The sequence below is a fragment of the Hippocampus comes genome, unplaced genomic scaffold, assembly GCF_001891065.2.
Source record: "Hippocampus comes isolate QL1 unplaced genomic scaffold, H_comes_QL1_v1.1 scaffold57, whole genome shotgun sequence".
Taxonomy (NCBI): Eukaryota; Metazoa; Chordata; class Actinopteri; order Syngnathiformes; family Syngnathidae; genus Hippocampus; species Hippocampus comes.
The window spans coordinates 205,034-217,953 of NW_017805039.1; the positions used below are offsets into that span (position 1 = coordinate 205,034).

At 41.9% G+C, this 12,920-nt stretch overlaps 1 protein-coding gene across 3 annotated transcripts; it reads right to left on the bottom strand.

Moving 5' to 3' along the window:
• Positions 1-1,259: 1,259 nt before the first annotated feature.
• On the bottom strand, positions 1,260-12,914 carry npas2 (neuronal PAS domain protein 2). 3 transcript variants are annotated; one of them, XM_019864359.1, is made up of 21 exons: positions 12,786-12,914; positions 11,916-12,070; positions 11,717-11,808; positions 11,424-11,513; positions 9,602-9,722; positions 8,677-8,790; positions 8,483-8,601; positions 7,915-7,997; positions 7,723-7,829; positions 7,054-7,201; positions 6,819-6,903; positions 6,620-6,746; positions 5,266-5,363; positions 5,023-5,109; positions 4,496-4,672; positions 3,714-3,944; positions 3,560-3,598; positions 3,414-3,487; positions 3,065-3,160; positions 2,778-2,988; positions 1,260-2,197 (listed from the first exon to the last, which is right to left on the bottom strand). In XM_019864359.1, the coding sequence occupies exons 1-21, from the start codon at positions 12,827-12,829 to the stop codon at positions 2,000-2,002; spliced, it is 2,496 nt and encodes an 831-aa protein (XP_019719918.1). In that variant the 5' UTR covers positions 12,830-12,914; the 3' UTR covers positions 1,260-1,999. The 3 variants fall into 3 exon arrangements, with proteins under 3 accessions (XP_019719918.1, XP_019719917.1, XP_019719919.1); XM_019864358.1 differs by having other exon boundaries at positions 3,414-3,598; XM_019864360.1 differs by lacking the exon at positions 5,023-5,109 and having other exon boundaries at positions 3,414-3,598.
• Positions 12,915-12,920: the final 6 nt, after the last annotated feature.

Consider the following 12,920-nt stretch of genomic DNA (forward strand, 5'->3'; position numbering starts at 1 on the left):
GAATAATTGTGTTCTCTGCCTGGAGGAATGTCAGGGTAAGTTAGAAAAATATAATTTACACAGTACCATTAGTGGCGTAATGTACACATCTTTACACACCTGTAGTGAAACATTGTAAATATACAGCATAAATTAACATTCTCAAAGGGACATTGCACATAAGTCAAAGAGTAGCTACTGGGCTTGTTTTCTTCCTCCGTGGTTCTCAACCGCTGCAGAAAAACATGTACTCAAATGGAAACAATGAGAACTCGGGGTAAAAACAGACAGGCAAGTGAGCGTGCTGTAAAGAGGCTTCCATCATAAAAAATAATGACAGAAATACTCATGAGGAATAAAACAAACTGTTTGATTTTGGGGTAATGAGCAGCAGTTCATCTGTCCAGCTTTGCTGTGATATGCTATCATTATGCATGCACACTCACTAGCCTGTCGTATATTTTTGTAAACAGTTTTTCACTCGTGACTGACAAGTTACACTTGCACAATCCAATGCAAACGGGGAGCCTTTACAAAGATAGTAACTCGTAAAGCACGATATCAACATACCGGTAGGCTAAATGAGTACACTACATTTGATGTCCATCCGTCCACTTTCTTTAGCACTTGTCCTCATTAGAGTCGGGGGTGAGATGGAACCACCAACAGAACTGGTGATAATTTAGTCTTCAATGAACTATGTGTGGTCATAAGTAGAATAGAGCATGATTATCTTTGTAAAGGCCCACCTTTTTGCACCATTTGTTATCCTAATTGATTGGAGTGAAAAATTCATTTTACACACATACACTTGTATATTTCTGATAATTAGCATTTGGCTTCAGAGTCAACTATCAGTGTATTGCAGCGTATAGTTCATAACGATTTGACTGTCTTTAGACAGCACATCAGTCTGTTCTCATCTTTCTCTGTGAGTGGATTTTCTCAATGAAATGCAATGAGGTGGGTGTAAGACTTTAAAACAAGTGGTGACCCATCAATTCCTGCATGAACATCAACATAAATCATAATCTCAATATACAAAACTGCTTTCTTAATCCCATGTCTGTTTTACAACAAATGTATTCTGCAAATAAGTTATTTAATAAAATAATGAGAATATCATTGCTGCTAGTGCTTCAATTGTTTGGTGGGGGCAAGTTAAGGTTGAAAAAGGCATCCAATATACATAGATCTATCTATTTAATCTCCTATACAAATCTAACCATATATTATTTTCAATCTAATGTGGGCAAAAAATATATATAAATTACCATCAATGAAAATAAACTTTGTATTCCAAATGGACCTGAGCAGGATTTTTAAAGCCGTAGTCAGACACAACATTGGAACTGCACCATGGTACTAGTAGCATGGTTAAAAGGCACATTAGACAACCCACCCTCCTATATTTAATTGTTAAACAAGTGGAGGGGTGCTGCTACAGGGCTCATCAGAGGAGTCGTGTCAAGAGACGGCTGTTAAAGAAGCCCTTCTTCATTCAAACAAAATCTGGGCGCGCGTTTGTAGTATTTAGACGGGGCGTGACATCCAACTCATCAAAATGGAAAATTAAAAGCAATGCTCTGGATTTCACCGAAGGAGGTTGTCAGGAAAGTAAGATCACTGTGAAGCCACTGCTTAGAGGGAACATTTATAACATTAAACGTATAGGCAAAAATAAATACTGTATCCTCTTCTTGGGTGGGGCTTGGTACCAAAAGTGCAAACAGACACTTGTGAAATGAAAGTGGCGTCCTTGTGACAGCGGTGATAAATTCACTTGTTTCAATGACAGCTGAGTGTGTTGCAGGCTGGTGATGAAAGGCCCCGCCTCTCATCATCACATTCCTCAGGTCCTTTTCCCGTCGCCGTTTTACTCCGGCACTTCTTCGTGGAGGCGAGCAGCTTCACATCAAATGTTCAGGCGCTCTCATCAGTTTGCCGCCTCGATGCCAGTTTTGACTTCCAACGACAGCAACAGGACGCAGAGCTCGGTGCTCTTGCAAGTTCCACAGTGCTACCGCGTTAGCATATTCCTCAAGTCTGAAACATTAGCATTCTGGTTTTGGGAATGTTGGTATTGTCTTTGTTGTGGCTGTTGCTGTTGTGTTTGCGGCTGCTGCTGCTGGATGTATCCCACAGTGCCTTGTTGTGGGATATTGGCGGTGTGTAAGAATGTTGGAGTCGATCCGCTGTGCACAAGTCCTTGAGTCATCTGCAAAACAAAAAACAGGTCAGCAGGCGATATCACATCAGGCCTTTCGAATAATCAAGTGTGGTACTCTAGAAACTCGGGGGGGTATTTTATACATTTTACATATTTTTTAAATTAATCATCTGTTTAATCCGCAATCTGTATTTTTTTCTGTCAAAATTCTGCATCGGCCTGAAAAAAAAATCAATCAGGCCCTAATGACGGTTCATTATACTGCACTCACAGCAGCCGCTTCATTAGCTGCAGTTTCATGAGAAGCAGTATTAAAAAAAACTGCCTTTAGAAGCATAATAATGCTCATTTTTTACTGACACCATCACAAATGTATAATCTCACTCTTATTCTGGTTGTATTTATCATATTTCAGCGAGTTGTAAATAAATGATACCATTATTTACAATTTAAGTGTCAGTTGACGCTTTGGTTCAAGTTGAATCTTGAAGAAAATGCAAATCTTCTGCTGAACAGCCTGCTGACGCGCTGTTGCTATGGTGACATGAGAGCTGCTTTAAGCAAATGCAAAGCCACAACAAGATTACGCAACAGATCGATAACAGCCTAAGATGGCTGAACGTCACACCTGAAAGAACTGCTGGGGCTGCTGCAGATGCAGGGAGTGCTGGGAGGCCTGAGGCTGAGCCTGATAGCTTTGTTGCGACTGGTGGGAGATGAAGCTGTTGTGTGGGATCATTATAGGCGACGTGAACACCTGAGAGGGCACAAGCACGGCGTTGCAGTTGACCTGTTGCATGGGGAACGAGGGCGTGATGATCTGCTGCTCTAAGGTATATCTGTAGGGAGGCAACAGTTCACAGGTCAGACATGGGAGGGTCGGGATGGAGGTGGTGAGTTGGGGAAAATGCTCACATGGTCTGGGGAATGCCCATGTTGCACTGCTGGGAGGACTGTGTGGACCCACTGCTCGTGGGGACCAGTGTCTGCATTGGCTGGTTCAGGAGCATCCTATAGGATATAATCATAGTTTTCGATCGTCTATCTATGACGTAGGTAGATCGGTTGATACATGGATAGACCCCAAATATCCAGTTCTCAAACAAAATTTGGAGAAAGCAGTCCTTCAAAAACTACACTACATTTCCTGCAGAAAACATATTGAACTTAACCAGATTTCTTACTCATGACTACAAAATGTAATCTGAAGCAATTGTTCATTGAAGTAGTGCTCTCTCCGAGTATATCCCAATGTGTGACTTACCGGAGTTGTCCATCTTGGCTAAAGTCATTGTTCGCGTGTCTTTGGTTTGCGTCATGTAGAGGCCTCGTGTTGGTCTGAGAAAACATCATGGGGTTGCTGTAGAAGGGCATGGTCAGACTCGTGTTGGTCTGCACGGGCAAACTCACTGACTGCACCTGACCGCTTCGAGATATCCTCTGTGGGACCTTTTGAATATTGTTGGAGTGATGGGGGAAAAAAAGATCAGTAGTTGGTAACCTTGAATATATTCAAACAGAAATTCTACCGCTTGTGTGTTAGACATTTTATTGTGGGGCGTACCTGTGTCGAGGGCGAGCTGTTCTCTCTCAGAAGCGAGTGAGGGGACGAACTGTGAGCACCGCAGGACGGTGGCTTCGGGTGGCCTGCGAGCTGCCTGATGACCCCTGATTGGCTCTGTGATGCTGGCCTGCCCGGGCCCTGCTGCTGCTGCGGCGGTTGTTGCGGCTGTGGCTGCTGCTGCTGCGACGGCTGTTGGCCAATTTCGTTGTGTATAGGCTGTTGTAGCAACATCTACAAGGCACAGTGAGAAAATGTCAATCGACGCTCATTGAATACAACAGAAAAGTGGCTTCTTAACATGAGTGCCTTCTGAGTCATCAGGAAACTGAATCATTGCTACACTAATGTTACTGTATGCGGGTCATTAGGTTTGTATGCTGCCTCTTGGTGGGGCCATTTCCCCTGTTAATGTGGGAGGTGAGCCAACAGAGGGCTTACCTACCCAATACGACTAATTAACCCAGATGACATGTGCACTCATCAGTCTCAGCATTAGGGGCACCTGCACAGTCAGATGAGATCCAAAACAAGAGATCCACCAGAACCTTTGCAAAGACTTTGCTTTGTTTTGTTTCAGTAATATTCAACGGTGTGAGGAATTTTTGGAACCCTCGCCACTGGAATTGATGGAAATAAATTTGATAATTTGCGGTAATTGATGCAAACCGCATGATGTATAAATACCAACATAGCTTTGTTCTGTCACAAGCAGAGATGCATGTGATACATGTTGCTGGCCGACGTGCTCTCGGGTGTCGAGCTTAACATGAGGTGTTGGTTACCTGAAGATTAGCGAGGTGAAGCTTCTCCTTGATGTCATGCAGCTCCTGCTGCTGCGTCTTTATGTCGGCCTGCAGGATGCGTGTCCTTTCCTCTAGTTGCTCCTTCAGCTGGTTCATGACACCCAGCTGAGGCTGTTGCAGCTGAAACATGGACGACTGCTGGTGCGTTTGCTGTTGCTGAAAACACAGGATTCATATGTCTAAATTCTTGTATTCTGGCTTTTCCTAAAAAGCAGTAAATGAGAAATATGATGCAATAACATAGTCATGTACATAGACTTTACATGTCTAATGGTTTGAAACAAACTGCTGAACGTTCCAAAGCGACATTTAAAGCAGATGCTAATCTGAAAAATGTCTGAGCTGTCGTCTGATTTGTGCACTTAATCCTATAACCTGGAGGCAATGTACACAGTTGGGAGGAAGCGCTCTCACGCACACACAGCAGCAGCAGGAGACCTAACCGCACCGCAAACAAAACAAAAGAGAGGAAGACAAATGACAGGAAGGGAAGTCTAAACACTAACCATCGCTGTGTTCTTGCTGCATGGAGGAGAAATAGGGAGTCTCATTTGGGGCACCAGGTCAAAGGAATTTTGTCTTTGGATCGAATTCTACAAGGTGAAGATGATACAGGTTTTGTAAATTTGACCATTCCAAATATTGTGTTGATTTTTTTATAGTAGTTCCCACCAACCTTTTCCCTCCATTATCTCCAATCACGTACACGCACACACACACACACACGCACACCCTAAGTCTAAACTGACCTTTGAACGACCAACCTGGAGTCTGGCAGGCGTCCTCTCAGTCCCAATAGAAGTCGACTGCCATGACGGTGTGCAGGTGTCTGTGTACGAGTTTGCTGCTGCACAGAATAAAGATCACACGCTTGAATCAGCAATGGTACTGAGGAACATAATATTTCCTCAAAACGTGGGCCTCATTGGTTCTCTCACAATATGATGATCATTGCGGTATTTCTGTATCGTGATGTAATTATTCAAGGAAAAAGATGGAGAAAATGTCATAGTGTGATTGTAATATAACTGATGTTTGCAGTATATTGCTTGCTAATACTGCGACTTGTTCGCAAATGCACAGAAGGGGGAACTGTTTAGTGTTTGTGGCCCCGGTGGGTGGAGAAGCAGCTGGAGTCTGAGCAAGCGGAGGCAAAAATCAACAAGGTTGGCTAAAGTAAGAATGAGAGACAACTTAATCATAAAAGCAGCATATACGTGGGGAATTTACTCAACTTTAATTAACCGCAAGTTCCACGGAAGTTTTGCTTAGCAGATTACACTAGGATGGCACTTTTGTATGGGTGAAAAGCCATATATTTGGGCTTGGTCTGTGACATGCTAGGCCATTTCCTGCCTCATGGAGGATGGCATATGATGGGTTGGCACCATCTTTCATTCTGGAGCAGGGAGAATATTTCTGTTGCTATGGCAAAGAAAAAAAAATATGGAACGGGATATACTTGTTTTTCTATCCACCCTATTGTGCGTTAGCAGAATGATGAAGCCAATGCTCCCATTTATTTATTTATTTTTAAATTACGAGTCACGGGGAATGCATTGAGCCTCAATTCCCGTTATTATATAGAGCGCTACGTTTTCATTTGTCCCTTAGTACATACAGCATGTTACCAGGGCAAGACGTAACAATTTTGGATTCTGGGGAGTGAGAAATAGTTCTATTGAAACAGATATGCCAAAAATAGTAAATTATTTCACGTAAGAAAATGCAATTCCTTTTTGGAGTATTATATAAGACCGGGCCGGACCATACAAAACAGAAATTAAAACACTTCAATACCTCTTGGTGGAAGGAAATATATAGACCTATTACATGTGTCCTATATGTGTCTGTATATGCCCTGTGATTGGTTGGCACCGGGTGTAGTCTGCTGGAATAAACTTAATCTCAGCCTTAACCTTAAAGAGAACATGCATTATAGAACATGGATGGATGGGTGAGTGGCTGGATTATCTTGCAGTATTCCAGTTTTCTAAATTGCTGATACTGGACATCAAATCCCGCAGCCACACAGGAGAATCATCTTGTATTATGTCAACCTCTTAAGTGAGTTAGCACTTTAGGGAGCAGAGGATGACTCACACGCGGAGTCTGACAGTGCTGTGTGGGAGGACTTCCGAGAGCTGTGGGAGGAGACCGAACGTGCACCGCTGTTTCTGTCCGGTGGCGGATCCAGTGTGGAGCACATGTCCAAGTATAACTCTTGGGCCTAAAACATACCAAACAAGGGGCTCAGATCGCATAATTTGTAGATGTCAGAGAGAAATTTCTGGACATTTACCTTCACAGAGGAGGGAGCTATCTCAGGAGGAGACAGCTCCTCAAGGCCAAAAGCTCGCCTCCTTTCAGCTCGTACTTCAGCATAACTGAATCACAAAAAAATAAATAAATAAATTGAATATAAGTCACAGTGCTTCTCCAGGAAGACGTGTGCCTCATAGGCATTTTTAATCCCAGGACACCAAAAGAGGGTACACATCCTTCTTGCGGGGAAGCAACAACAAACGAAATCTCACCTGACAACAGTGTGAGTACACACGATGAACTCAGGTTTGGAGTTCCATTGATGATAAGTAATGTAGTAGTGCGTCCGCAACCAAATCCACTGCTGACCCTTCGTCAGAAAGCGATAATAGCAGGATTTACCCTTTCCAAACTGCATTACTGGGGACAGAAAAAAAAACAGTCGACATTTGGTCTCCCAAATGATGATAGTTGAATAAATAATATGACAGCATCATCAAATTCGAGGAAGCAGAACATGGCATTAAAAAAAAAAAAAAAAAAAAAAAAAAAAATAGAGAACATGCAGCATTTGCTATTCATTTCCTTTTGGCTAGTGGCTATTTACAATAAATGAAGTTCGGGGTTCCTCCCATTCAATGTTATCGGACTCTAGTGACAATTCTCAGTTGACCCGCCCGTCGATGGACTGTAGTGGTTCTTGCACCATCCATTATATAGCCTACCGCTGTGCTATTTCTGTACTGTTTGCAACAGTTGACAATGAAAATAGAAAAAGTGACTCATCTGTACTCCGTGGTACAAATGAGCCTGTACAGAGCAAATGTAGATTTGTCGGGCTCTAGGTTCTTATTGTGTATTCGTGAAATGAATGCCCTCAGTCAGTAAGACGTCCATTCCAGGTTACGAAGAAAGAAGCGGCAGCAGTCTGGGTTACTCACGTTGCTTATGACATTGAGCTATAAGCTCCAAGTCGTCCACATGATAGTAATCATAGCCAGATGTTCCAAGAACTTCAAAGGGTAAATATCCGATGATTGGAGAAGCTCTGTAACAAATAACAACAAGTGTGTTAAAAAAACCCCATCAACACAGAGCTGGTTTCTGACGTTATTGGAATCGCTGACATTTACCTGTGATCTAAAAACAGAAACTTCCATTCGAGGCTGTGTCTGGACGTGAATTCATCGCAAGGATCATCCACATTGCACAAATCCTATAAATAATTAAAAAACGAAACAAAAGGAACACAGGAGGGGGAAAGTCACCTCAATGACTTCACAACGAGCAATGTTTACTCAAGCATCGCAGCAAGCCTAAGACTTTCTATGAAAGGCTATGAGCTTTTCTTACTTGACGAAGGAAAAAAAATAAAATAAAACTTCGTGGATGTCGAAGTAATCTGTTACGGTAATATTTTTGTAACTCAAGTGAGTTTTTCTTACTTGACGAAGGAAACAAAAAAACCCTAAAACTTCGTGGATGTTGAAGTAATCTGTTACGGTAATATTTTTGTAACTCAATGAGCAACAATACAAAGCATCAATGTAAATTGCAAGGTGCAAGGTACTACTGAGTCTCAAGGTTTTGTTCAGAAAAGCCTCAGCAAAGTTCACTGCCACAATGTGGGATGCTTCAGCCTCATTCGCTAAATAATGCTAACACAGATGAATGCGTAACACAACAAGCAGGAAGTCTCACCTTGAGAAACTGCGGCGTGACTAATCGCACAGTGGCAATGAGGCAGACCTGCTCCTCCAGCGACGTCTGCAGGCTTCTTGGTAACGTCAATTCAACCTCATTACAAGAGGACGTAGGCACTACGAGAAATAACAGTCCGATTTCTGTCATGGAAAGTTACTTGATTCGTTGTGTTAATAAAATGCGACGCTCACCATTGTTATGAAACTTGAAATCTCCGACAAACTTGACATACTCGTACACAGGCGGCTCTTTTGGATCGATGTTCCCTCGGGCAAGGTGACAGCAAAATTCCACATGTGCCTCACCTAAATACAGCATCTTAAATTTAATTCGGTGTTGACAGAATGGCTAGTCCAAAACAAATCAGCGTTAGGCGTGTTTGTATGTGCAACTGCCTAGAGAGGAAAGGGTGAAAGCTGGGCTACAAACATTGTACGATATTAAGTAATATTATTACTTAAAATATGAGTGTTTACGTTTCTTAAATCGTGTGAGAGAAGGCATTTTCTTATGATTATCTTTGGTCAGAGTCCAGTTTTGACTCATGTCGTACAACAGGACTTTGACCACATTTCCATAAACATTTACTGCACAACAGTAAGGGTAGATAATTTTATGGTTAATAAAATAAATAAAATAACCCAAAGAAAATGCATCATCATCAAAGGTTTCCCGGTAATTTGGAGCAGCTTTTGATGTGCGTTGGGTCCATGACGCATGGTTCTGTAACTGTTTTTAGGCTTAGCTAGTCACATCTCTATTTCTGTGAAAAACCCAATAGTAATGCAGGATTAAGGTCAGAGCCTTGTCCTTGGGTAGTTCATTGCTGAGGGATTACTGTGTTAACATAACAGTGATTAAAAGTCTAAACTATGATACTAAGCATGTGACTATTATTAGCTAAACGGCTAATTTTAGACACCAATCAGCAATCCAATAAACTACCGACCCCAATTCCACAACCTGCTTCTTCACTTGTTTAAATAGATCCTCCAGACCGGACTGATTTGACTGTACTCATCTGCCATGTATTTTTAACTTGTGCTGACCTGGTGAAGCACACACAAATTGCCCTGAACTGTGAGGGGGCAGACAAAGTGCAAAGAGGCGACTCACTGGTCAGGAAGTCAGCAGCAATGGGGTCAGTCATCAGCATGTGAGATGATAGCAGCTTATACACCTCTCCGTGTTCTAGCTCCGGGAGGAAATTTAAGATATTTTGGTCCACCATATCTGACTGATGCAATAGGATAGATAAAGAATGGTCAGGCTTCCACAAAAGAAGGAATCAAAGTAAACACGAGGAAACATGATGGACAATAGTATCACACCGAGAGGAAGGAAACAAGAAACGTTAACACTCTGCCATGCCTTCGCTGTGGCCACATTCACTCGCTGCTTGTGGTTCTTGCTGCCTTTTGCCTTCAGCGAGTGAAACGCAAGCTGTATTAGCTTCATGTCAGAATTGGCCATTGAGCAAGAGTCCTTTTTCCCTGTAAAAAGGTTGCTTTCAAAGTATGTCCAAGGCCATTAACCTGCACTGTGAAGCACCCTCCTCTCAGTTTTATAGCATTTGGCTGCATGCCAGCAGAGAATATAGTCTCGATGAGAGCCTAATCCATTAGCGGTGATATCCATCCATACAATAACTTGAACTCCACCATTTTTAACACAAGATGTTGTGTACGTTTTGGATTTGAGCTGTGAAATGTTTCCATCATTCTGATAGACTTTGCTCTTGGTTTCATCTGTCCAAAGAATCTGATTCTGGTAAACAGAGGACTTTTCCAGTGAATTTAATCTGACATTCTTGTTCTCGAATGGTGTTGTAAAGTGTCTGTATTTACAGTTTGACAATGGCATACCTATCTTCTTCAAAATACTATTGTCCTCTTACACGTCAAAGTTGTCGAACAGTAAGCCATGTTTCGCTTACTGAGCATAAACGTGAAGGTAGTAAGACCCACAAAGGAGCTGCAGCTGAAGGTGGTAGCGAGTGAAGGCCTGGCAACCATCTCTACGAGGTTGGCTAGGTATGTGGGCTCCAAAATATAAACAGTCATAGACTGCAAAGAGTACATTGTCATTAATGGTACAAATCAAATGCTTTTGTGAAGCCTCTTAAGGCTTCCTGAAAGCCTCCACTTGAATCCCACCTTGTTTTATTTCAAATCCATTATGGTCACAAAACTGTCCCCAAACAGTAAATAGATGCAATTCAGTGTTAAGAATTTAATGGGTTTGTTACAAAGGCTATGTTCACACTGCAGGGCACCATGCACAATTCAGATTTTTTGCTAAATCCTTTTTAATGTACTCGTTCGCAATACAAAAACAAATGCGACTTGTAATGTGAATGCAAAGCGTCCGTGATGTGACAGGCAAACAAAACAGTGTTTACAGAAGTAAATATGGTTCTACTCATCATCTCATATCATTAGAGGCGTAAGACGGGAGGAGGTAGAAATATTTTGGGGAAATGAAACGAGGCTTTTCGATCTTCTTAATTAAGTGAGACATCTATGTAAAGTTGACATCATGTCATTGCCGCGCATAATAAATTGCCACATATGTCAATTTACGGCAATGCTCCATGTTTCAAGTGGAATTCAATTAAAGTCAAATATCAAGAAAACACTCAAAGCAACTTTGCAGATTTTGGTGACATATAGGTCGGATATCGACAGATGAGCGTTCATACGCATTGGATACATATCCGATTTATATAAATACACGAAATAGCCCCAGGTCATGTTTGGGGAAAAAAATCTGAATTGTACTTTTCACACTGCATGAAAAAATTCGATATGTGTTGCAGACGGGCAAAAAAAAAAATGAATTGAGATGCAGTGTGAACCTAGCTGAAGTGATACGGTAGTACAGCTTTACAGTCAAAGCAGCAAGAAGACATGCATCTCCTCTATGCTTTTACACTCACCGGCAAGTGTCCAATAAGTGAAGACACACTATCCGACACGTATATGATGTTTCCATCTGTAGTTAATGCTATCAAGAAACCATCCAGTGCCTGTAAAAGAAAACAATAGAACAGTTAAACAGCAAATTTGGTGACTGATTTATTGTCAGCAGACGCAATGAGAGGGTCTGGACCGTATTCATGCTACAGCAGATGAAGTGCCGGCTAGCCGATCCTTGCCCAGTTTTCCGTATTGAAAACATCTGGATGAGAGGATGTCAGTGTAGTGCATCTTCTTGCTTTTTTTTTTTTACCTCGAGCATGAGCTGGGTGAACTCCTCGTTGCTGAGGAATGAAGGCTTCCAGTCTTGTCTCACGTCACACGTTTCATTCTGAGCACTGATGTCTGCACAGCAAGCACAGTTTCAGTAAGACCTTAGTGAATGACGAGGTACCGTCGCTATCGACGGTAACTAAGGGAAAACAAACAAGAATTGCGTGGGTCGGCCCTACCTTTTTGTTTCTGTAAGAAGTCGATGGTTCTTTGTAGTATGGTGGACTTGTCCATCTTCCGAGGATGGCCTTGGCCTTGCAGCATGGTGCATAGCTCCTTGATGAGCACATTGAACTGGTCTCTTCTTTTCTTTTCTGATTTGTTTCGGGATGCCCTGAAGCGGTCAAGACAAGGTCAGTCAGTTTCCAGAAGAAGGCAAGAGCAACGTTTTGAGACCACTAGCACAGCGAAAGGTTTTGGAGAAGGAAGAATCCGTTACATTTTGATACAATCCCAGATTAAACTAATTGAAACAAAATTAGAAATAGCACTATTTTCGCTGTCTCGCAATGGAGACGTCCCCACCACCTCAGCAGGTTTGTTCATAATGTCTGTTTTTTATAAGCTACAAAGCAGTCTGCAAAAATATGACACTTCACCTCATTTTTTTTTCCAATTCTGTATTGAACGAAATTATCCACTTTCTAAATCTGGTCAGAGCGCTAGATATTGTCACAGTGGAGTATTTGTTTAATTATGTAGATGTTGGTTGGAGGCAATGTTTACGAGACAAAAGACTGCAAATCTTTTTTGAGCCAAAGTACCGGGTAGTCTTATCGATGTGACTAGTGAGTTTCCCCATTGAGTTGAGCTGTTTATTTGACATGTCGCTATGCTGTTTTTCAAGTGAGGTCAACACCCTGCAAAGATCCGTTCTTATTACAAGCACATTTTCAAAACACCATTTTCTGCCAACACGGTTAGGGAGGCATTTTCGAGAAATTGCACCGAAAATGATTTCTCAAATTTCTGCGACAGTGAAGTCATCAACATTTCAAAAGTCATAGAATCAGAAATGTGAATGCAAAGTGTAAATATGTCTGGAGTACCTTTTTGCCCTGTCTTTCTCATCTTCATCCATCAAATCATCCATGCAGCTGCTGGAACTAGAAAGAAATGTGTCCAAACACAAATGCACTTTCTTTAATGATCCTCCAACAATGCACAAAGCTTCACAGTCTTGT